Source organism: Mustela nivalis (genome assembly GCF_964662115.1).
Source record: "Mustela nivalis genome assembly, chromosome: 9".
NCBI lineage: Eukaryota > Metazoa > Chordata > Mammalia > Carnivora > Mustelidae > Mustela > Mustela nivalis.
The window spans coordinates 50,996,363-51,021,512 of NC_139028.1; the positions used below are offsets into that span (position 1 = coordinate 50,996,363).

General features: G+C 34.5%; 1 protein-coding gene across 4 annotated transcripts in view; it reads right to left on the bottom strand.

Moving 5' to 3' along the window:
- TMEM135 (transmembrane protein 135) overlaps window positions 1-25,150 on the bottom strand; it is a 250,030-nt gene that overhangs the window by 187,784 nt on the left and 37,096 nt on the right. For all 4 annotated transcript variants that reach the window (XM_082749023.1, XM_082749022.1, XM_082749021.1 and 1 more), the window contains one exon: window positions 17,493-17,526. In XM_082749023.1, coding sequence (XP_082605149.1) covers window positions 17,493-17,504 — 12 coding nt within the window. In that variant the 5' untranslated portion in view covers window positions 17,505-17,526. The remainder of the gene's footprint in view (window positions 1-17,492; window positions 17,527-25,150) is intronic.

Below are 25,150 nucleotides of genomic sequence, written 5' to 3' on the forward strand. Positions count from 1 at the left end.
TGGGTTAAAGCCTCTGCCTTCGGCTCAGGTCATAATCTCAGGGTCCTGGAATCAAGCCCCACGTCGGGCTCTCCGCTCAGCGGGGAGCCTGCTTCCCTTCCTCTCTCTCTGCCTGCCTCTCTGCCTACTTGTGATCTCGGTCTGTCAAATAAATAAATAAAAATCTTAAAAAAAAAAAAAAGAATAGTATTTCCTAACATGCTAAAATTGTAAAAATTCAAATTTCAGGGTCCTTAAAAAAGTTTGATTAGAGTGCTACCACACCTATTTGTTTACATATTGTCTATGGCAGCCTTTGTCCAATATTGGCAAAGCTAAACAGGAACTACAAAGATCATATGGCCCACAAAACCAGAAATATTTACTATTTGGCTCTATACGCAGAGTTTGCTAATCCCCAACCTTAAGCATTATTGCCTGAGACACAGTAGAGTTCTAAAACAAACCTGTACCAGTGAGAGGCTAAGATTAAAGACCTAAGTGAACAAACAAACAAACAAAAATCTAGGATTTTTATCAACAAAAAAGTGGTTTAAAGTTTTAATATAAATCAAGGCTTGGCAAAGAACTAGCAAAACACAATGGTGCTAGTGTAGAACAATCCAATATGTCTTATTTTCTGAAATAAGTTGAAAGACATTAGTTTTGTTATGGAGAAGCTGGGTATGGTGGAAGGATGTGGAATAAGACTACTAATTTGCTTTATTATGCATCGTAAGATAGGCAGAAAACATCCAGTAGAGGTCTCCTGAAAACAGTATCAAATGGAATTGAAGAAATGATTTAAAAATTCAGAGATTGACATACCCTAGTCTTCTCTTTCCAGCCTAAATGCTAATTCTAAGTAAAACTCTGTTGACTGAATGTTCTAAAAACCTCTCAACTGGCCATCTATCCCTACTATATCCCACCCATAAGTGAACTTTCAGAATGACAGTCATAAAATAGAAAGTATGATTGTGCTGTGGAATTTCTACAGTTAATTTTTAATAAGGTAATATGTATACTCCTATGCTCAATATATAACGTTCTTCAAAATAAGACTCCAACCTATTTAGTCCCATTTTACACCACTCCTTGAGATTTGAAAAGCTTCTCCTATATTTAACATTGTTATACACACACCTGTAACACCTTACGCTTCCCTTTTTGTAACATCCATTATGATTTTAATTATTTGTTTATTCTTCCACACTAAGCTGAATTTTATGATAGAAGTGTCTGTCAAGGTTCACTATGTTTGTTACACACAGCACTCAACACAGTGCCTGGTACTTAGGTGCAAAATACACGTAGGCTGGGGCGTCTGGGTGGCTCAGTGGGTTAAGCCTCTGCCTTCAGCTCAGGTCATGATCCCAGAGTCCTGGGATGGAGCCCCACATCAGGCTCTATGCTCAGCAGGAAGCCTGCTTCCCTTCCTCTCTCTCTGCCTGCCTCTCTGCCTACTTGTGATCTCTGTCTGTCAAATAAATAAAATCTTTAAAAAAAAAATACTCATAAGTTAAAAAAATAAATTAACAAAGAATGACTAAGTACACATGGCCAATTTAAACCTTCATTTTTGTGCACACAATGCTCCCTTCTGCCGAGAATTCCCTTTGCCTTGCTTATCTATTGGGAAAATTTGTACTCATCCTTCAAATGCAGCCCCCACAGTAAAACTCTTCCTTATATTTCCTGGAAAATTGTTCCCATCCTTTCTCCACATCACTAACATAACATTTATCATACTGTAAGGTATTTAGTTGTCAGTACTTAGGTTTCATTGTACCTCGAGTTTCCCAAGGATAAGAACTATGTTTTATTAGTCATTTTCCCCAACATTGGCCAATGTATGGAATATGTGAGAAGTGAAAATATATTTAAGTGTATAAATTAAAATTATTTGAAAAAAAAATTTTTTTTATTTATTTCACAAAGAGAGAGAGAGAGAGAGGGAATACAAGCAGGGAAAGTGGAAGAGGGAGAAGCAGGCTTCCTGCCAAGCAGAGAGCCCAATGTGGGGCTCAATCCCAGAACCCTGGGATCATGACCCGAGCCAAAGGCAGATGCTTAATGACTGAGCCACCCAGGCAACCCTTATCTGAAAATTTTAAGACAAAAAATAAAGCTCTAAACCACAGAATACTGTACATTTAAGTATATTCGCCATTAAGAAATTAGTTTCAAGAATGTATTGAACAGCTTTAAACATCTATGATTGCATGTTTTAGTTAAAATAAGTATCATCTAAACATTGCAAATTATTTTATTATAGAATTAAAATAGCGCCACAATACGACTGGGAAATATTTAGAATAAAACCTGAAATTCCTTGCACTAACATTCCCATTTCAAACATATTAACTATAATGAAGCCATTTAGCATTTTTCAAATGAATTTGTTTGGTTCTTTATCTAACATTTATATATATACATACACGTGTTTGTGCACATATGCTATAAATCTTAGTAGCTATAAATCACTAATTTATACCAATCCTATTAAGACAGTTCAACTTAAATGCATCCAAAATAAATGTCATAGTTTAATTGTAATTTTCTAATATCTGGAATCAATTAGTTCATGAAAGTTTCAAGAAGGCCACCCAGTAATAAACACAAAATAAATTGTGTCTGCTGTCCTGTTAGTGATAATTTTTTATTGCTACCTCAGTTTCAGATGTCAGACTAATGACTTCCATATTCTGATTAAAATGCAAATTAAAGCCATATGTTAGGAAAGCTTAGGCTTTCAATATTACTATTTTCTGTCTTAAAGCACAATGAAAGTATGTTTATAAAGGCTAATAATTACCCAGATGAAATATACCAATTCTAGATGTAGAAATATGTACTTTTACATTGTAAAGCATACCAATACATGCAGTTGTAGCACATAAATTAACAGCTACGGTCATATATAGATCATTGCCCAGAGGTGGGTCAAAACTATAAAACAATAACAGAATGGATCTTTATTGATTTTCCTCGAGTAAAAACTGGGAAGTGGTTTGCTAAACCTATTTTTAATTTTCAGACTTGCTAAACTAAAATTATCTTTAATCTATATCCTAATTAAGATAAATAAAAAGTAAGCAATTGATTGATATTATTTTGTCATGTTAAATAAACTAAATTCTACATAAATCATTTTAATGTTTAATGAGTTTCTAAGACTATGCCACAAGTTTCCCAAAGATCTTCTTAGATTGTGATTCCAAACTGACCAGCCCAATGATAAATATTATAGCCTCTATTCTTTTTCTTTTTTGTGACATTAAACTAAAATTGCTATGTTTTTATTTTAGAAAGCAAAATTATAAACAGTACTCCCCCAAAGAACTAAAACAATTAGTATTCTACTCGAGTAAATATTTTTAAATTTAACTATCTACCTTACCTAATATTAGCTCAATGTAAAAAATTAATAGAAAAGTCAATGCCAGCTAAGCCATTAAATTATACAATTTATAGACCTCAAAGGTAGTAAACTCAATGTAAACAGAGTTCAGTTGCATAAGTATAAAAGTGAAAGTGACTATAAAAGTGTATACTGAAATAAAGAGGGACTGGCATGAGGTAGGGCAAGGATAAACCACAGTTCCCAAGACAAATAAAATTATTTTAATTTACCTTAAAAAATGTCCCACTTGAAATATGGAAATAGAAATCCCTAAAGAGTAAAATCACTAAAGTCATTTCCAATGCAGAGGAAAAAAAAATCTATAAACTAAAGTGATCTCAAATTATTAACAAGGTGTAAGCTGGGGGAAGTGGGTGGGGGGATGGGGTAACAGGGTAATGGATATTAAGGAGAACATGTGATGTAAAGAGCACAGGGTATTATATAGGACTAATGAATCCACTGACTGCTACCTCTGAAACTAATAATACCTTAATGTTAATTAACTGAGTTTAAATAAAATTTTTAAAAAGGTATAAGTCAGAGAGGATACATACCATATGATTTCACTTATATGTGGAATCTAAAAAACAAATGAATAAACAAGCAAACAAAAAAAGCAGAATCAGACCCACAGATACTGTGAACTGCTGGTCAGCAGAAGGAAGGGAGGATGGTAAAAATGGGTGAAGGGGAGTGGGAGATACAGCCTTCAAATTATGGAAAAGCAAGTAATGGTTATAAAAGGAACAGCACAGGGAACACAGTCAATTGTACTGTACTAGCATTGTATGGTGACAGATGGTAGCTGCTCTTTTGGTTAGCACAGCACAACCTATATAGACTTACAGAATCACCATATTGGTACACCCAAAACTAATGTAACATGTGCATCAACTATACTTCAGTAAAAATGAACATCCATACATGTATACATACATATATACATTTGTTTAAGAAAATTTTTAAAGAATATTAATAAAATATCACAGGCTTTTTACAGTACTATGAATTATTTTAAATAATATAATGGACACTTCTTAAAGATCTGGCTTACAAAAATCTTAAACGAATTTCTTTAATTTTTTTTTCAAGATTTTATTTATTTACTTGACAGAGAGAGATTACAAGTAGGCAAAGAGGCAGGCATAGAGAGAGAGAGGAGGAAGCAGGCTCCCTGCCAAGCAGAGAGCCCAATGCGGGACTCAATCCCAGGACCCTGAGATCATGACGTGAGCCAAAGGCAGAGGTTTAGCCCACTGAGCCACCCAGGCACCCTCTTTAATATATTTTTAAACTACAATAAAAATTATTTCATTTAGTGCTCAATCATCAGTTCCCTTTTTAAATAAATTAATTGCCAGAGTTTCTCTTAAAGAGCTCAAAATCCCATGTTTCTCCAAAATTCTCTGTATATACTGCTTTTGTTTGGGTTCAAAGATAATACTGGTGCATGAATTTTCTGGTATGCAATCAGTGCTCTATTCTAGACTTCTGTTTTTCTAGCTATGTGCAGGACTAGCTAGTGTGCAAAAGTCTCTGTTCTAAAAGTAATATGCCATTACAAGTACTGCACCCTTGTTTAACTAATCTATACAGTTACTTCCAGGCCCTGCACAGATAAGTCCCTCAGTTCACAATCAGCTTCAGTATTGTTTCTTTTGCACTTCTTACTTACAGTAGTCTGTAACACACAGAAAAACAGCCTAAGTGTTACACTTTAGTTCCTAATTCACACATAATACAACTCACATACTTGTCAGTATAAACTACAACTCACTGACACTATTCAAAAAGCAATCTCAGCCCTGTGGACTAAGTCTAATAAACAGGCTGGCAGAATGATGATTTCATTTTCTATCCTTAGACTCCTAAGCCATAGTCTCAGTAGTTTTTTCCCCTTAGTTTAGTTAAAAATTCTTAAAAAGGACTTTGGGAGGTCCATTATACTTAAGAATAATTAAAACCAAAAACTCACAAAGAGAATTTTGGTTCACTTAAAACACAGATGAATATTTAGCGTAAATATTGAGGAAATAGTCCAATTGGGACCAGAATTTAAAAAGATAAATTTCAACACTTTCTTCATCTGTTAACTGACAGGCCCATACTTCTCAGTAATTCAATTTTTTATAAATATTAACTTTTTTTTTTAAGATTTATTTATTTATTTATTTATTTATTCATTTGACAGAGAGATATCACAAGTAGGCAGAGAGGCAGGCAGAGAGAGAGAGAGGAGGAAGCAGGCTCCCTGATGAGCAGAGAGCTGGATGCGGGGCTTGATCCCAGGACCCTGGGATCATGACCTGACCTGAAGGCAGAGGCTTTAACCCACTGAGCCACCCAGGCGCCCCTAAATATTAACTTTAAAGGGCTTCATGAAATGTCATATCTTTTATTAATTATCTAGAGACCGCCAAGGACGGCGACAAGGCTGATTCAGGATTAGTGAATCTTTGGCATTATACTAATTTTGGCTATACAATACATCCCGATAGCAGTAACATTAATAATGTAACTCCCAACCCATAAGCACACATGTAAGTAAAAATAATAATAAAATAAAATAAAGTGGGAGAGAAAAACAGGCAAAGCCAGAGAAATGACATAAATGTGAGAAGTTCTAGTGCTATTCAACTAGCAACTCAGAAAGTATTTAGACTATTTATGACTTTAGTTATTTAACTGGGTTATTACCATAAATCTATATAATATGTTTATACATTTATTGTTTAATCCAGCTTTACTGAGATAAAATAGTATATTTTATCTACTTATAGATAAAAATACTATTTTTTTAAAGATTTTATTTATTTATTTATTTGACAGAGAGAGAGATCACAAGTAGGCAGAGAGGCAGGCAGATAGAAAAGGGGAAGCAGGCTCCCTGCTGAGCAGAGAGCCCGATGCGGGGCTCAATCCCAGGACCCTAGATTATGACCTGAGCAGAAGGCAGAGGCTTTAACCCACTGAGCCATCCAGGTACCCCAGAAATATGATCTTTTTAAGTTTAAGGTGTGTAATGTGATGACTTCATACATGTATATATTGCAAAATGACTACCACAATAAGGTTGTTAACATCTCCATCACCTAACATAATTTCTCTAATGGTGAAAACATTTAATATCTACTATCTTAGCAACTTTAAAGTATATGATATAATACTGGCAACTATAATCACAATGCTGTACATTAAATCCCCAGAACTTATTAATTTGTACTCACTGACCAGCATCTAACCATCTTCTCTACCCTCATCCCAGCTCATGGCAACCACCATTCTACTCTGTTTTCACATCATCTGCTATTTTAGATTCCACATCTAAGGGAAGTCATAAAGTATCCATCTTTCTTTATTTCATTTATTTCACTTTATAACACCTTAAATATATGACCTTCTCTTTTACAAATGGCAGTATTTCCTTCTCTTTTACAACTGAATAATATTCCATTATATATACATACCACATTTTATTTACCCATTCATTCACTGAGAGACATGTAAGTTCTTTAAATGTCATGGCTCTGGCCAATACTGCTGCAATGAAGATGGGAGTGCAAATGTACCTTCAAGATAATTATTCATTTTCTTCAGATACATATGTATAAGCACAACTGCTGAATCATTTAGTAGCTCTGTTTTAAATTTTTTGAGGAATAGCCTGTCTTTCACAATGGTTGTACCAATTTACATTACTACCAACAGTGTACAACTGTTTCTTTTTTTCCATCATCAACATTTATCTCTTTCCTTCTTGATAATGGCCTTTCTAGCAGGTGGGAGGTGATACCTAACTCCCTGACAATTAGGGATTTACATTCCCCTGACAATTAGGGATGTTGAGCATTATTTTGGGTACCTGTTGGCCACTGTATGTCTTCCTAGGGCTTCCTTCCTATTCAAGTCCTCTGCCAAACTTTAATCAGATAATTTCCTGATATTTGGTTTATGAATTCCTTATATATATTTTTGATATAAACTCCTTTTAATCAAATGTATGATTTACAAATAGAGAGAGAAATAAAGAAAAGAATCCCGTTTACAACTGCATCAAAGACAATGAAACACCCAGGAATAAATATAACCAGAAAGGTAAAAAACTTATATTCTGAAAACTATAATACACTGATGAAAGAAATTGAAGGCAACACAAATAAATGAAAAACAATACCATGATCAGGGACTGGAAAAATTAATACTATTATAATGTCCATACTACCCAAAGCAATCCATAGATCTAATGTAATCCCCATCAAAGTATAAATAGTATTTTTCACATAACTAGAACCAAAAACCCTAAAATCTGCAGGGAACCAAAAAAGACTCCAAAAAAAACAAAGCAGTCCGAAATTTCAAATAGAATAAAGCAGGACTTATCATAATCCTAGATTTCAAGATATATCTCAAAGCTGTAGTAATCACAACAGTATGGAAATGGCACAAAAGAGAAACATAGATCATCAGAACAGAATTGAGAGCCCAGAACTAAATCCACATATATATGGTGAATCAATCCTTGATAAAGGAGACAAGAGTATAACGGGTAAATGTCTTTTACCCATTCTCTTCCATAAATGGTGCTGGGTGAACTGGACAGGTACATGCAAAAGAATGAAACTGGACTAACTTCTTATCCATAAAAACAAACTCAAAATGGATAAAAACCCTAAATATAAGACCTCAAGCCATAAAATCCCTAAAAGAAAACAAAGGCAGTAATCTCTTGGACATCAACCTTAGCAATATTTTTCTGGATTTCTCTACTAGGGCGAAGGACACAAAAGCAAAATAAACATTTGGAATTATATTAAATTAAAAAGCTTTTGCACAGTGAAGAAAACCATAAGCAAAACAAAAAGGCAACCTACTGAATAGGAGATGATATCTGCAAAGGATATATCCAATAAGGGGTTAACATTCAAATTATATAAAGAACTCATAAAACTCAACGTCAAAAAATAACAATAATAATCTGATTTAAAAACGTGCAGAGGACCTGAATAGGCATTTCTTCAAAGAAGACACAGAGATCGCTAAAAGACACATGAAAAGATGTTCAACATCACTAACCATTAGGGAAATGCCAATCATAATCACAATGATATCTCACCTCATACTAGTCAGAATGGCTCATATCGGGAAGACAAAAAATAACAAGTGTCAGCAAAGATGTGGAAAAAAGGAAACCCTTGTGTACTGTCAGAAGGACTGCAAATTAGTACAGCCATCCTAAAAAGGTATTGAGGTTCCCCAAGAAAGTAAAAACAGAAGCACCATTAATTCCACTTCTCAGTACTTCCTAGAAGAAAATGAAAATACCAATTTGAAAAGACACATGCACCTCTAGGTCTATTGTGGTGTTATTTACAACAGCCGTGATGTGGAAGCAACTAATGTCCACCGATAAGTGGATAAAGGAGATGTGGTCTATACACACAATGGAATATTACTCAGACATTAAAAAAAAAAGAATTAAATCTTGCTCTTTGTTACAATACGGACATAAAGCGTATTATGCTAAGTGAAATAAGCCAGACAGAAAAAGACAAATACCAAATGATTTCACTTACATGTAGACTCTCAAAAACAAAACAAATGAACAAACTAAAAGACTCCTGATTTTAGCTCAGGTCATGATCTTAGGGTCCTGAGCCCCACGTGGGGCTCCAAGCGCAGCACAAAATCTTCTTGTCCCTCTCCCTCTGCTCCTTTCCGTGCTCTTTCTCTCCCTCTCTCTCAAATTAGTAAGCAAATAAATAAATAAACAAAAGCAAACAAAATCTTCAAAGATATTTTTCTAGGTATACAACTCTAGGTTGGCAGCTCCTTTTTTTCAGTTCTTTAAAGATGTTGCTTAACTGTCTTCTGCTCTGCATTATGCCAAAATGAGAGATTTGCTGTCATCATCTGTGTTCCTCAAAATAAAATGTTTCTCTTCTTTTTTTTTTAACACTTTCAAGATTTTTTTCTTTATCACTGGGTTAAATGACTATAATACAGTTTCCTTCCTGTTGCCAGGGTGCTTAAGGTTCATTAAGCTTCTTGGACATGACGGCTTACTTTTTAACAAGTTTGAGACACTTTTATTCATTATTTCTCCAAATGCTTTCACTGACCCTCCTGCCCTCCCTCTTACAGAGACTTCATATGCATATCAGCCTATTCAAGTTGTCATATTAGATCACTGATATTCTGTCCTATTTTTTTATTTTCTCTTGGTGTTTCATTTTGGATAGTTTCTATTGTTATGCCTTCAGGTTCACTAATCTTTTCTGCAAGTTCTAACACGCCATTAATCCTACCCTGTGTATTTTTCATCTCAGATGTTACAGTTTTCATCTTTAGAAGTTTAATTTGGATCTCTTTTATATCTTCCATATCTGCTTAACATGTTCAATATCTCTCCTAGGTTCTTGAGTATATGGAATACAATAATAACTACCATTCTGAAGTCCTTGCCTACTAATTATATCATAGGTATCAGTTCTGAGTTGGTTTCAAATAATTGATTTCTCTCATCATTATTGGCCTTCTCCCTAATTCTTTTCATGCCTGGCAATTTTTGATTGTATGCCAGACATTGTGATTTTTATCTTATTGATTGCTGTATATTTTTGTGTTCCCATAATTTTCTTTAGATTTATTTTGGGATACAGTCATTTGGAAACAGATCCTTTCACATCTTACTGTTTGTTTTGTTGTGGTGGTGGTGGTAGTGGTAGTTATTTTAGTTGGGCCCAAAGCAGTTTAGTTAGGGCTAATTTTGCCCCATTCTGAGGTAAACCCTTTTAATGCTTCTAATGATTTCTAATGCTTCTAACTCTTCACAGTGCCTTGGAAATTATGAAATTTTCCACTCTTAATGATGGGAACAGTAACCATTCCTAACCCTGCAGGAGCTGAGAGAATTTTTTTTTCCTCTCTAATGGGTTTGGCTGGTTCTTTCCCCAACCTCAGCAGATTCCTCACATGCATGCACCAGTCAGAAGTCACCTATTTGCTGGGATCCTCTGCACATCGTTCTCCTCTTCCACCTGCAAACTTTAACCACTTTGTCTCCTTGGAATCCTGGCTATATCGTCTCAACTCTGGGGCACAGTCAGGCTCAGTTTTACACCCCTTCTCCATGGCCTAGAAATGCTCTCCACGTAGGAAGCCAAAGCAATCACAGGGCTCATCTTGTTGGTTTCCAATCTTTCAGGATCACTATTCTTCACTACTTAAAATACAATGTTTTGAAAACTGTTATTTCTTTTATTTTGTCAGGGGGGTTTTTTGTTGTTGTTTCAGGCAGAAGGGTAAATCTGTTCCCTGTTAATCCAATTTAGCCTGCACCAGAAGTCATCTTCTATTTTAAACATGGTCAACATACAAGTTTTATCACATTTTCAGATAATCCCAATATACACAGTCTCTGCAGGTCTGTTTTGTTGTTTATTTGTTTCTGTCAGATATTGATCTTGGTGCCTTGTTTTCTTAAGTGCTTGATTATTTTTGACTACAAAAAAAAAAAAAAAAAAAAATGAAGAAGGACTTCTGCTTCTAGGAAGATCCAGCATACATCTTTTCCTTACCTCCACTAATTACAACTAAAAACCCTGGACATTAGATATAAAGCAAACATTAAAAACTGAAAATTGAAAAAGAGAGCAGATCATCTACAGATCATATAATCCAAAGAGTGACATGGTGGTAAGTAGCCTTGTATATTCCAGTCTTATATCTGTAGAAGCCTGGCAAACTAGAAATGCTAATAAGCACAGACAAAAATCTACTCTGTCTTGCTAAAGGACCAAGATAAAGGCAGTCTACCAAAACACAAACTTCTGAACAATAACCACTCTACTCCAGTCAAACATAACAACAACAAAAGAAAAAAAAACAAAACAAAACAAAACCCTGTGACCCAACCCCCAGCAATGACCAAATGATCACCCTCACAAAGCTATACTAGGGACTCTAACACCTCCAATGAGGAAGAGTCAGAGTACACGAAGTACTAAGTCAGAGAATACCAATGCCAAGTACAGTCAGAGATTACCACATACCAAGACTTCCATCCCACTGGCTGATAACTAGGCCTCTGCTTCCCTACCCCTATCTCGGGGTGTCAGCAGAGACCATGCTAGTAATAAAGAGGAGCTACAACCCCCCTTCAGAGGTCAATGGAAGCCAAATGCTTAATATATGGGTTGGTTTTGTATCTTGCATTTTCCTTTCTTTTTTTTTTTTTAAGATTTTATTTATTTATTTGACAGAGATCACAAGTAGGGAGAGAGGCAGGCAGAGAGAGAGGAGGAAGCAGGCTCCCTGCTGAGCAGAGAGCCCAATGCGGGGCTTGATCCCAGGACCCTGGGATCATGACCTGAGCCGAAAGCAGAGGCTTTAACCCACTGAGCCACCCAGGCGCCCTGCATTTTCCTTTCTTATACACTGCTTTTCTTTGTCTCTTATTTATATTCCTTGATAAAATTCTGCTTCACATCTGCTTCTTTTAGATGTACTTATTTTTATCAGTTGTCCTTTGCATTTGTCTCTTTTAATTTCCTTATATTTTATATTATCTTTCTCAAGCAAAAAAAATAAATAAATAAACCTGGATGATGAAGACTAGTTATGATGATAAGCTATACCCAAAAACAAATTACAGTCTTTTTCCTTTGGTCTAACCGACCTTGCAATAGTACTCCAAGTCATTTATAGCAGAGCCCCTAACAGTTTCAAGGTTTAACCTCCAACCTTAAAATCCCTAAGATGTTTAATTAAATTATTTATATAGAAACAAATGGCTCAGTGGGTTAAAGCCTCTGACTTCTGCTCAGGTCATGGTCCCAGGGTCCTGGGATTGAGTCCAGCATCGGGCTCTCTGCCCAGCAGGGAGCCTGCTTCCTCCTCTCTCTCTATCTGCCTTGTGATCTCTGTCTGTCAAATAAATAAATAAATCTTTAAAAAAAAAAAAAAGGAAGGAAGGAAAGAAGGAAGAAAGAAAAAGAAACACAAGACAAAATTCTCTCCTAAACTAACAAAAATTCTACCTTAAGCAGCTTATACACAGTGAGGGGGAAAAAAATAACAAATAAAACAATTTCAGTGCTTATCAATGCCACAAAAAAAGGTAAGATTAGGAGTTACAAAATAGAGAGGTGAGGGCAACTTGTTTAACTATGATAGTAAGAAAGGGCTTTCTCACCAGGTGACAGTGGGTCAACTAGGTAAGGAGGAGATGCTAGCCAAGAAATTTAGGGAAACAGATTTCCAAGCGAAAAGAAAAGCAAATGTTAACGCTGTAAAAGAATAAGCTTCAAGTGTTCAAGAGACAGAAAGAAAGCCAGTGTAAAGAATGAGACGAAAAAGTAGAAGTCAGAGCCTTGTAAGCCAGAGTAAGGCATTTGAATTCTATTTGGTGTCTAGTGGGAAGGGAAGGTTTTTCTGAGTTTTAAGCAGAAGATCAACGTGCTGTAATCTGTATTTACAATGACTCTCACTTCCACATATGGAAGAGAAACTACAGGAAGACAAGAGTGGAAAAATGCAAACAAGAGATGTTAGGGCTCAGACTACAGTTATAACTGGAGGTGGCGGGTCACTTTAAGATCTAGAATATATTTCAGAAGTGGAATAAGATTTCCTACTGGATTGAAGTGAGAGTCTAAAGAGAAGAAAGAGTGAGAACTCTACATTTCTGGCCTGAGCAACTGGACGGATGGATGATGTCATATGCTCCAGAGGGAAGGCTTAAGGGAGCAATTTGAGAAAGGGTGCTTTTAATTGTTTTTTTAACTTAATACTTTCAGTTTCTTTCTTTCAAGTTCACCTGTCAAATTTCTCCAACTAGTTTACAATCCATTTTGTATTTCTTTTGTATCCTAATGTGCACAGCACAGTATTGATATATAATAAGTAGCTGCTAAATCTAATTAAATTCAAGTGGCCTTACAAGAAAACATACGAATCAACATTTTCAAACCTTATGTTTAAAAAATCAAATACAGATGTTTTAATCAAGGACACTGCATGTTTAAAATTAAAACACAAATGCTAGAAGCAGGCCTACTAAATATATATTTACAATTTTAAAACACATGCACTGTTGAATGCTTGGTTGCATAAATGAAATTGCAGAGAAAAGTTTTCAAACGGACCTATATAGAAAGATTTTTAAATGTCATAAATTATAAATTAAACTAAACATAAATGAACTACACCTAACATCACATTTTAAACAACTGTTAGCAGTATATGATGAACTTTGAAAGACTGGAACCCTGTCATTGTCACAACAAACATAATAAAGGGAAATCTTCAATGCAAACTTTTATGTGTTCTCTTTAAAATAATATTGTGGCGAAGTTGAATCTAAGCAGCTGGTGTTCTTGTTGTAATTAGTTTTAGTACATTAGCCCCAAGAAAACATCTCCACCATTTTAGAGCCCTATCTTTGGCAGAGCTAGAGAAAATATTTAATTCTTTACACCTTGTCTATACTTTTCATATATTTCACCCTTTAACAACTAATTCTCTATCAATTCTAAAAAGCTAAAAAAAAAACTATACTATTTTTTAAGTTATACACTTTTCTTTCCAAAAGTGCTAACAAACACATAACAAGAAACCATTCTCAGAAAGCTAGTAAGTCAATTGCCTTAAGTTTGTAATTCTTAAAACTGCTAGCTAATCCTTAAGGCTAAAAACTACTGATCTAATAACTGAGACTTGCCACGGCTTACTGACAGATATCATGGGTAATAAGAGTAACTGTAAGATAAGATATTCAGATAATAACAAAAGCTCTAATAGAAATGCCCTTTATTGGGCACCTGGGTGGCTCATTGATTAAGCAACTGCCTTCTGCTGGGGTCATGATCCCGGAGTCCCAGGATCTGTCCCACATGGGGCTCCCAGCTCCCTGAGGAGTCTGCTTCTCCCTCTGACCTTCTCCCCTCTCATGCTCTCTCTCACTGTATCTCTCAAATAAATAAATAAATAAATAAATCTTTTTAAAAAAGAAAGAAATGCCCTTTATTTAGAGTATCTGACTCTTCACCTGTTCTCTATAACACTAAGACAAACACAACCAGCAGAAGGTATATTCAAAATTGCATAGTACAAACACTAGCCTGTTTTCTGCTTTGAGACAACTATCAACATATTCCTCTCCCAAGTAAAGCAGAAGGTCCCTCAGAAGCAGAAACCATATAACCTTGCTTATTTTAATGACTCCAATTGCACTTACAGTGTCTAACACAGTAGATGCTCAACAGTTCTTATCCTTTTTTGGCTCCTAAACCTTGACCCCAGCTTGGCAATCCTTGGAAAGGTAAGAATTTTGTCCCATGGTCACCAATGACATGTCTCAAAGATAGAGCTGCCTCCAAGTTCCCTCCTTTCTTCAAGGTTCAAGTCCCATGTAATTCATAAAACTTTCTGATTGCTCCTGCCCAAAGCTAACTTCCTTTTCTAAAGTTTAAAAGACTGTATTGTCTTATCACATATTCGACATAAATGTACTATCTTGTACTATTAATTACCTATTCATTTTAAATTCAGATCTAGATATACCTTGTACCCTCAACAAAATTAATTTTGAGAACAGAATAATGGTTTATATTTGTGTCCCAATACATCAAAAGTGCTGGGCATGCAGTAAACATTTACTAATAAAAATTACAATAAAGACAATATGAAGCCAGTTCTGCATATTCTTCCAGCTTGTACTCATTCAAAGGCAGTCAATGCCTTTGAAATCTCCTGGTCAAAATGACTAAAAACAGGTAACTATCGTAACCAAAAATAACAAGATGATATTGCTACTAACCAAACAGTTATTATCTCATTGTCTCCGAACAATTTGAGGGGGGCTATATATATACATATACATATGAAACCAACCCATTATCACAAAGATATAACAAGAAGTGGAAAGGTAAGAGTACAACCTCCAAAAACTGATTATTTAATAGCATGAGCAATAAAACTATACAGCACAGTAACAACAGATGTCACAAAATAATATGTCCCCAATTTTTGAAAAAGGATATATAATGTGGATTGTGAATGTGCATCTATATCCATGCATTTATGTATACACACTGGAGGAGAAGGAAGGACATAAAAAACACTAAACTGGTAATAATTACTACATGGTGAAATTACAGATGATTTTTACGTTGTTTTTTAATGCTCTTCTGTCTTTTCCAAATCAGAAATACATACCTAATACAATAAATAATTTTAAAATAAAAGCTCCTAACATTTCAAAATACTGTTGTTGATGTTATAAGCCAACAACTTAGTCTAGTAAGCAATACAATCAAGTGATAGAATAAAGTTATTTCTTAAAGCTGAGTTCAGTCTCTCTGAAAATTTTTAAATCTTCACCTACTCTGCACCAACTACTCTCCTACTAAAGAAACAGCTTTATAGAAATAGTACAAATAAAAGGCTCTATTTAGATAAAGAAAATCAAGCTTATTGGGTTATCACTGGTACCCAGAATATATTATGTCTAAGTTCACTTTCCTTTAAACATGGTCAAAGTCTGTTTAAAAGACCTTCAATCTCATTAAAATTTTGTAGTTAATGATAAAAAAGTCCTTAATAAAAGATAAAAATTAAGTTTTGATTCTTGTCATAAAAGGAAGGTTCTCTATCTTAGCTAGAGTGAATACATCAATATAATTTTGATACTACTATAATTTTGTAAGGTATTACTACTAGAGGAAACGGAGGGTATATGAGATCTCTTTAGTATTTGTTACAGCTGCATATGAAGCTATGTATGATTCCTTCAACTAAAGGCTTATTCTTAAAAAATATATTAATATGTTATTAATATATTGATATAATATATTAAGGGCAATCTCCTACATTGATTATATCAAACAAAGTCAAAATCATCTCTCCAGGATTAACAACCTACACCAGGCACACACACAAAAAAAGGTTATGAAACTTTACTTAGAATTTAAAGGTAAGTATTTAAATATAGATGTTATTTGGGTATTAAAGTATATACCATGTGGTAGTTATAGAAAAGCATGTTCATAGTTAAAGAAAAAAAAAAAACATTAAAACTCAAATCTATTCTAGCATGAAGGAGAAATAGTTCTATGTTTCTTGAAAAGTGAGAAAGAAGAGCAACACCCACAATAGGTTGGTGTCACTATTATGGTTCTCACAATGTGCTATAATCTATATTCCAGTCCTTTCCAAACATTATTATTTCTACTGTGACTTCTTCACTAAGGAGCAAACTCCACAAGTATAAGAACCATCTTCATCCTGTCTATCAGCAGACAGCATGGTAATGGACATATGCTAAATGCAGAGCAAAAATTAAATTATTTTATACCTGAAATGAGTATTTAAATAGAACTTTGAACTATTTTCCCTTGTTAGAGAATTCAGGAACTCCTCAGATAAATAAATATTTTTTTCTTAGCTGAATTTTTCAATGTTGCCTATTAATTCTATTAAGCAACTTTAAATTTTTTTCATATAAATGTATTTTTAAATAATGGACTTAACAATGAAAATTATATAATCTTGATTTTATAGTTACCATAAAGAATATTAGACTAGACAACACTGATTTCATTCTTATAAACTTTGAAATTTAGAAGAACCACTAATTATGTTATTAAATATACTCAGTTTGGAAATGGGACCAATGTTCTAATGTCCAAGAATAATGACATCACAAAAGCTCATCCTTAAATCATTCTCCCATAAGAAATGGCAAGAGAAGCAGAGTATGAAATGAAATTAAAGATACAGAGAAAGACATAGAGATATATATCCTATCAAAGATGAAGATCTACGCTTAAAGAAAAGAATAGTCATGAAGGACAAAGGGCAGTGAATCATTTTCTTCCTGAAATAAATAGAAATAAGTCACATATGATAGGAATAAATAGATGGCATCAAGGTTCTTTTAAACATTTAAGACTATCCTTCAAAACAGAGACAAGATCTTCTGAAATTTCAGTACCTTTCCCTTTTTTTTTTTTTAAGGAAACTTGATTTAAAAAAGAAAGATAAAAAAAATACATGGGAAAACTTCAAAAGCAACAACAACAACAACAACAAAGTAATTACTTACCAAATTGGCCATATAAATTGTGAGCAGCCCTCTCCTGCAAATAATTTTAAAAAGAGAGTTAGATTAAGCATCCATATGACTTAATACTCACTTTATCATTTTTTAGAAATCAAAACGATTATCAGGAGGAGTTAAGAAAAAGGACAGATTACACTGAACTTAGTTTTCAGTACCCTAACAACTGGATCTAAATAGATTCTACAAGTCGTTCTGTTCAGTGCTCATTAAACATTCTATTTTGGTGGCCATTAACTGAAATAATTTAAAATTATTATTGCCTTATAATTATTAACTAGATTAAATATAATGGTCATTTCACAATATATACCATTATTGAATGATTATGTTGTATACTTGAAACTAATATAGTGTTATGTGTTAATTATATCTTTATTTTTAAAATTACTATTATCATTATGAATTAATAAAAAGAGGAGTATAATTTGCCATTACTCTATATTTACGCTAAAGAAATCTAAATTTAATAAAGAACCCTAAAGAATTCATCTTGCCGAAAGGTCAAGGTCAAGGCCAAAACAATGCACATTTATGGCAAAAAAAAAAAAAATCATGTCTTCTATTTATTTCACACACAGTACAACTGTTTATTAGATGTCCTTACAAATCATACTAAACCATGTTGGTTTTAACTTCATTGTTAAGTGAAGCCCTATAATGCCAAAAGACAAATGAACGTTCAAGAAACAGTCACTTTAGGGAAAAACTATACACTTATCAAACTTATTTAATGAAAATAAAGGTAGAAAGTCAAAGAATATTTAATCACCTCATCTAACTTATACTGCATGTAAAGCCATGAATAAAGGCTATTCGTTAGGAAAGAAGTCTTCAATGTTTTAAGAGTTTAAGGGCAGAGTTAAAATAAACGTTGACGGGGCACCTGGGTGGCTCAGTCAGTTAGGTGTCTGCCTACTCAGGTCATGATCCTGGAATCCTAGGATCAAGCATCACATGTGGCTCCCTGTTCAGTGGGGAGTCTGCTTCTCCCTCTCCTACTGTCCCCCCATCATCACTCTCTTTCACTTAAAAAAAATTTTTAAAAAAGAAACTTTGAAAATAATAAAAACTTAATTGAAGTTTCAATTTTGAAAATTTCTAGTACTTAAAAAAAAAACTTTGCAAATAAAACAAGTACCAATATCAAATCATTTTCACTTAAATTTCATGCCAGGTCTTCATATTAACATTGTCAATGAAATCTCGAAGTCAGATCTAGTCATATATAATCTAGATTGTTCACTATTTAAAATGGCTTAATAAGATTTCTAATATCACTAAAGCCACACGGAGGCCATACAATCTAACTGAACAACTGAAGCTCAAAAACCAGGGTTTCATTTAACTTTAATTCTTTGGTACTCTGTAATTTAATTTTTTCATTAAAATGAGGGAACAAGGGGGCACCTGGGTGGCTCAGTGGGTTAAGCCGCTGCCTTCGGCTCAGGTCATGATCTCAGGGTCCTGGGATCGAGTCCCACATCGGGCTCTCTGCTCAGCAGGGAGCCTGCTTCCTCCTCTCTCTCTCTGCCTCTCTGCCTACTTGTGATCTCTCTCTGTCAAATAAATAAAATAAAATCTTAAAAAAAAAAAAATGAGGGAACAAGGGGTGCCTGGGTGGTTCAATAGGTTAAGCGTCTGCCTTCAGCTCAGATCATGATCCCAGGGTCCTGGGATGGAGCCCCACATTTGGCTCGCTCAGCAGGGAGCCTACTTCTCCCTCCACCTGCCCCTCCCCCTGCTGTGCTGTCTCTCACTGTCTTTCTCTGTGTGTGAAATAAATAAAATCTTTTTTAAAAAATTAAACTAGGGAACAAGACTAGTTACCTAACTTACATTTAAACATAAAAGTACTTAAGGAAAAAAAACATACATTTATCACCAATATATAAACATAATGTTGGACCTACTCTGGTTGAAAGGGGTAAGGAGATCTAGGTGAACTCATGGAACCAAACCCTGCAGGCAACGAACCTGATCAGCAGGTCCTAACACACCTTAGTAAAACAAAAGAATTCTTTTTTTTTTCCATTTTATTTCTTTTCAGTATTCCAAAATTCATTGTTCATGCACCACACCCAGTGCTCCATGCAGTACATGCCCTCCATGATACCCACCACTAGGCTCACCCATACCCCCAACACTCCTCCCTTCTCAAACACTCAGTTTGTTTCTCAGAGTCCAAAGTCTATCATGGTTTGTCTCCCCCTCCGATTTCCCCCATCTCACTTCTCCTCTCCATCTCCCAATGTCCTCCAAAAACAACAGAATTCTAGCACTCCTCTAAAAAGGAATTTTAAAATCAATGATAAGATGATCTCACAGCTTTCTTATCTATGACTTGTACAAATGAATTGAAATTGTTCTTACTCATCTTTACCGATCTTATCAGTTCCTACCTAATTCTAAACCAAAGGTGTTCTACTAGTACTTATTTTAAGTAAAGTAAATAAAGAAAAATTAGGGTAACATCAACATCCTAGAGTCACACATACACAAAAAACTTAAATCCTTCTCAAGTGATACCTATTCTTACCAAAAGCTCTTTACATATGAAGAAAAAAATCAACACAATCACAAAACCAAAACCAAAGTGTCTCTCCAATTTCAGTGGCAGTGCTGATTATGCATTTCCTTATGAAGTAAACTAATGTATTTGTCCCACTGATCTATTTCCATCTCTAAAACTCAACAAATTATCAACCTGATACTGTAACTGTTTATCTTTAACCACCAGGCAAAGATTAGATTATCTTGTTTACCTTCACATTTCACACACCTGCAACAGTACCTGGCATCTAACAGGCATTAAACAAATGGTTCTGGAATTACTAGAAGAAGTGTTACTAGGAACTCAGCCCTATAAAAAGGAACAGACAAGAGACATACAGTTTGTATAGAAATATAATCACAAAAGACAGCCAATAAACAGGAGGGAAAATTAGTAATATCAATTGATCAGCAAGCAAAGATGTGATCAGATTATTTTACATATGCATAAAATTTAATAATCTACAAGGTATAATCAATACTTGAAATCAGAGTTTATCCTCTCAATAGTTCTATGCAGTGTAGACACTATTATCCTTACTCTACTGAAAACCAAGAATCAGAAAAGTGTTTGCCTCACAAATACAAAAGTAGCAAAGACAAGTTGGGATTAGAAGTCAGTTCCATTGGGGCGCCTGGGTGGCTCAGTGGGTTGGGGCCTCTGCCTTCGGCTCAGGTCATGATCCCAGGGTTCTGGGATCGGCCCCTCATCGGGCTCTCTGCTCAGCGGGAGCCTGCTTCCTCCTCTCTCTCTCTGCCTGCCTCTCCGCCCACTTGTGATTTCTGTCTGTCAAATAAATGAATAAAATCTTAAAAAAAAAAAAAAAGAAGTCAGTTCCATGTTCTTTCCAAAGAGCTGCTTCTAAGACAGAAAATCTGTCCCTAACTTTTCTTTAAATTCTGCAATGACTTGCTTAATACAATATCTTAACAGGCTTCTGTGCTTTGAGAGTAAGTAAAGCCCTGACACACTCCTACTACTGGGAAAAAGCAGAGGATGTTTGTTATTAAATTACATCCTATCCTCGTCTCTAGTTCCAATTTACTGTTCTCAAATAATGAGGAAGAGCACCTCCTTCCCAGCTTTATCTGAATTCCAACCCAGAACTAAGAGCCTCAAGAATGAACAAACAGTATCTGAGAAGTGCAGGACGGGCTGTATTACATAGCAGATTCTTCTTGGCAGGTTTCCCTGGGGTGATGTCGTGAACCTCAGCTCCAATGTCAATTTGGGAGGTGCAGAATATCAGGATATTGATTTATCTTATCACTTCTCCAGGGATGTTCTGTATCACAAGAAACTGACAAGTCAATTAAATGCCATTTTATTATTTACCACTTGACTATCTCTAGCCAAGATTTAAAGACCAACAGGTCACTCCCTTCTGGGTTGAGTAAATTTTCTCTGGAAACCAAGTTACCTATTAAAATACTGCTAAGTCAGTGATGGGGAAGGAGGAGGTGCCAATAAGAACAAACGTGGCCTAGGCCTAACTAGGAAAGGTTAGGGCCAAAAAGAACAATAGCTTTTTAAATTTCACAGGAGATTGTGATACACAAATATTTCCATTCTTCTCAGAATCACTGGATCCAGGGAGAGGTGAAGCTCAGTGAGCCACAAATTTTTTTTTTTTTTTTAATACGGGAAGGGGTGAAGCTCTTCAACTTGCATGCAAAATTTAAGGGGGGGGGGCTGTGCACAGCAGGGGGTACTATCTAAAAAAGTCTTAAGAACCACTGTTTAAGAACTCTGTGTAATAAGAGTATTACTATTCCCACAGGAAAACATTAAAATAATTAAATTTTCTTAATACCTCAGTAGAGTAAAAGGTATTCATCCTCACATTGCTTAAATTCTAAATTTTATTATCTTCTAACAACATTATTGTATCTAATTAGATGGGCAATTTTATTTTTCTTTTTCTGGAAACGTTAATGTATATATTCTTTGGCTAACCTACTGAAACTTTTGAACAACATTGTATATAACACATTTCATAACTAAGGTTATTAGGGACTATAGCAGGCATGGTATAACTTCTAAATTCTAAAAATTGATATATTCTTTCTCTGTCTCTCTCTCTCTCTCTCTCTCTCTCTCTACATATATGTTTTATGTTCTACAAAAAAGGGGAAATTACAGATTAAAGAAAATCAAAGTGGAATGTCATAACACCTGTAATGGCTTACTAAGAGATGCTATTTAACCATCTCAGAAAGGCTTTCAAGAAAGAATAAATTTTCATCTCCAGAATGTTTTAGAACAGTATAAAAATCCTGCCTTAAAGTACAGGAACAGATAAAATATGAGCAAGACTTCATAATCATATACTGTTATATACAACAGATAAGACAGAGTAAACACTTCAGAAGACTACAAGGTACTTTAAATTTTCTTCCTGTGAAGATAACACGACACTGACACATGACGATGTCAAGAATTTACAAACCAAATTCATGGTATTTTATTCACACATTATAGAATTCATTCATTCTGATCATGTCTGCCTAGGAGTTTCATAACAACAACAGTATAATTTAACAATTCAAACCATGAGTATGTTTAGAATAAATATGCAATTTTTGATATTTTAATACATGCTCATGTTTGAGAACCCTGCAGTTTCAACTTATCTAAACTAATACTAAATATCAAAGCAAATTCCATAGCAATTCAACAAAACAAAATCCAGCAGAACAACTATCTGACCCACAAACAAAGCACTTCCTAGAAAAAGAAAGAGAAGACAAGTTCTTAACAGCCCACCTAGGGACAAACTAGATGTTACGAATGCTTCCTGCTGAGTTACTATGATCACAGTCCTTTGTGGCACAAATTTTTTAAGAAACCCTGGAAACAACTTCAAAGTTTTCTCAGAATCCCACAGTGATAAGATTAAGATTTAAGTAAACTGCCCTCTTACAAGGTGTCAGGAACTAGCTGGCAAAGCATGCCTAATTCTATAATGGGAAGGAGTGAGGGAGACCGGGAAGGATGGATGGATGCATGGATGGGTTGAAGAGAAGAAGGAAAAAGTAGGAAGGAAAAAAAACTAACCCAGGATAGATGATGACGTCCTTATGAAGATTAGACAGATCATTACTTAAGTCTCTGTATCTATATGCGTGCATCACATATGTGTGGATTGCGCCTAGTCACTGTACGTTCTCACCGCATTAAGTGCTTTGGAAAAACTGATTACACGAGTACAAAATATATAATCTTTGAGTAAACATTTCATTATTAAATAAGGTTTTATGGATTTAAAAATTAGAACTAGCACTACTTGCTAATTTGAAAAAAAAAAAAATACTGCTAATCTTCCATACTCTGTAATGTCCATTCTATTACTGGTTTTATTAACTATGAGCTGTATGAATATCACAATGGACAGCTTAAATGTTGCTGTTTCCCACCTTCTACCCTCAGACTTCTTATTCTGGATTTTTACATTCTAATCTTCTCACATAGCCTCAATGACTAACTTTAAGAAAAAAACTTCCAATTTTTTTTTATGACTACTACTACACTTCTCCTGAAGCTAAACTCACACTTGAGGCTGCCTACTGGCTGTCTCCACCAACATATCATTGATTTTCTTCAATAATTAAAGGCATAATCAAGGAAAAGGAAAGGAAAAGGCATAGTCCTTTTCCTTAAAGTAAAAGCTGTAATATTAATAAACTTCACAAAGGGTTCTAGCTGTATTAATTTTAATATACATATAACTTCAACCTCTGTAAGTTACATATATTCTTTTAAGGGATTTTGATATTTAATGGCATCTTAATAAAAATTTGTGGTAAGCACAAAAAACTTTCTTGAAGCAAATAGGCTATTTAACTTTTGCACAATTTCAGATAAACATAGGATAGACTTAGTATTTTTTTAAATAAGATACACTATAAAACAACTTGTAAAAAAATTAAGCAAAAAGTTTGCTTTCTTATGTTTTAAGGTTAACTCCAAATTTTATTTTTTTTTAATCTGCTCTTTAGAAAAATAAGTCACTACCTTCTGGATGATACTAGAAGAATAAAATTCAAAGTTTTTAATTAGATCCTAAAGTAGGATTTGTGGTTGCTATACATATACACACACAACCCTCTCCCCCCGCAAAAAATATCCAGCAAGCTATTTCCAGGTATTAACGGCATCACCTTATGAACAACAGAACTAAATCAACACATACCACAAAGGGTTCGACTCCTTAACAATCGCATCAAGGAAAGACAATTTTTCTTCAGCAACCACATGATAATCCTTATTAAAAGCTACACTTAAATTTTTGATTAGGTTAAACAACTCCAATTACTATTCAGAACAAATCATAATGCATAACCACCTACAAATTTTCTGGGACTATCTAATGTCTATGGATAAAACACTAGTGCAATAATCCACTTAAAAGAAATGAAAGCAGAACACTTTAAAATAAAAAGTTCACTACCAAAAGTAAAAAGAGAACAGGAAATAAACTAGTAACTAAAATCCAAGTTATCATCTCACCTCCAGGAAACCTCTTAGTGCCTTAAAAAGTTATAGCTCTTGGTATCAATAGCACAATTTTACTTTGCTGTTATTGTATTTAAACACATGTTTATCTTCAAAGAAATGCTTGATTTTTTTAACTAAAATTCTAAAAAAATAAGACCTAATGTATCCAGAGAAAAGAATTGAGCCCTCAACAACACACACATATATATAAATCGGTATATGACATATACATAAATTAGTTACAAATCCATGGAGAAAGAATTCACAATGGAATCCCTGGTATAAGAGAAAGTGACTACTTGCCAGCCAAAAAAAAAAAAAAAGAAAGAAAGAAAAGCTGGCGGGGGAGAGGGGGATGGTACAGGTAAAAGAGATCCTATGGCAAGCAGCCTCTAATATGTACCTAAACACATTTCCATGTTTTACAAGGTGATGGAAGTATTAACACTAAGAAGATCTAAAGTTAAAGATCTCTATTGTACTCCTTAGAGGACAAAACTTAAAGGTATATTACTAAATAAAAGAAGCCAATCTGAAAAGCTTACATACTGTATGATGTTAACTACACGACAGTCTGCAAAAGGTAATACTA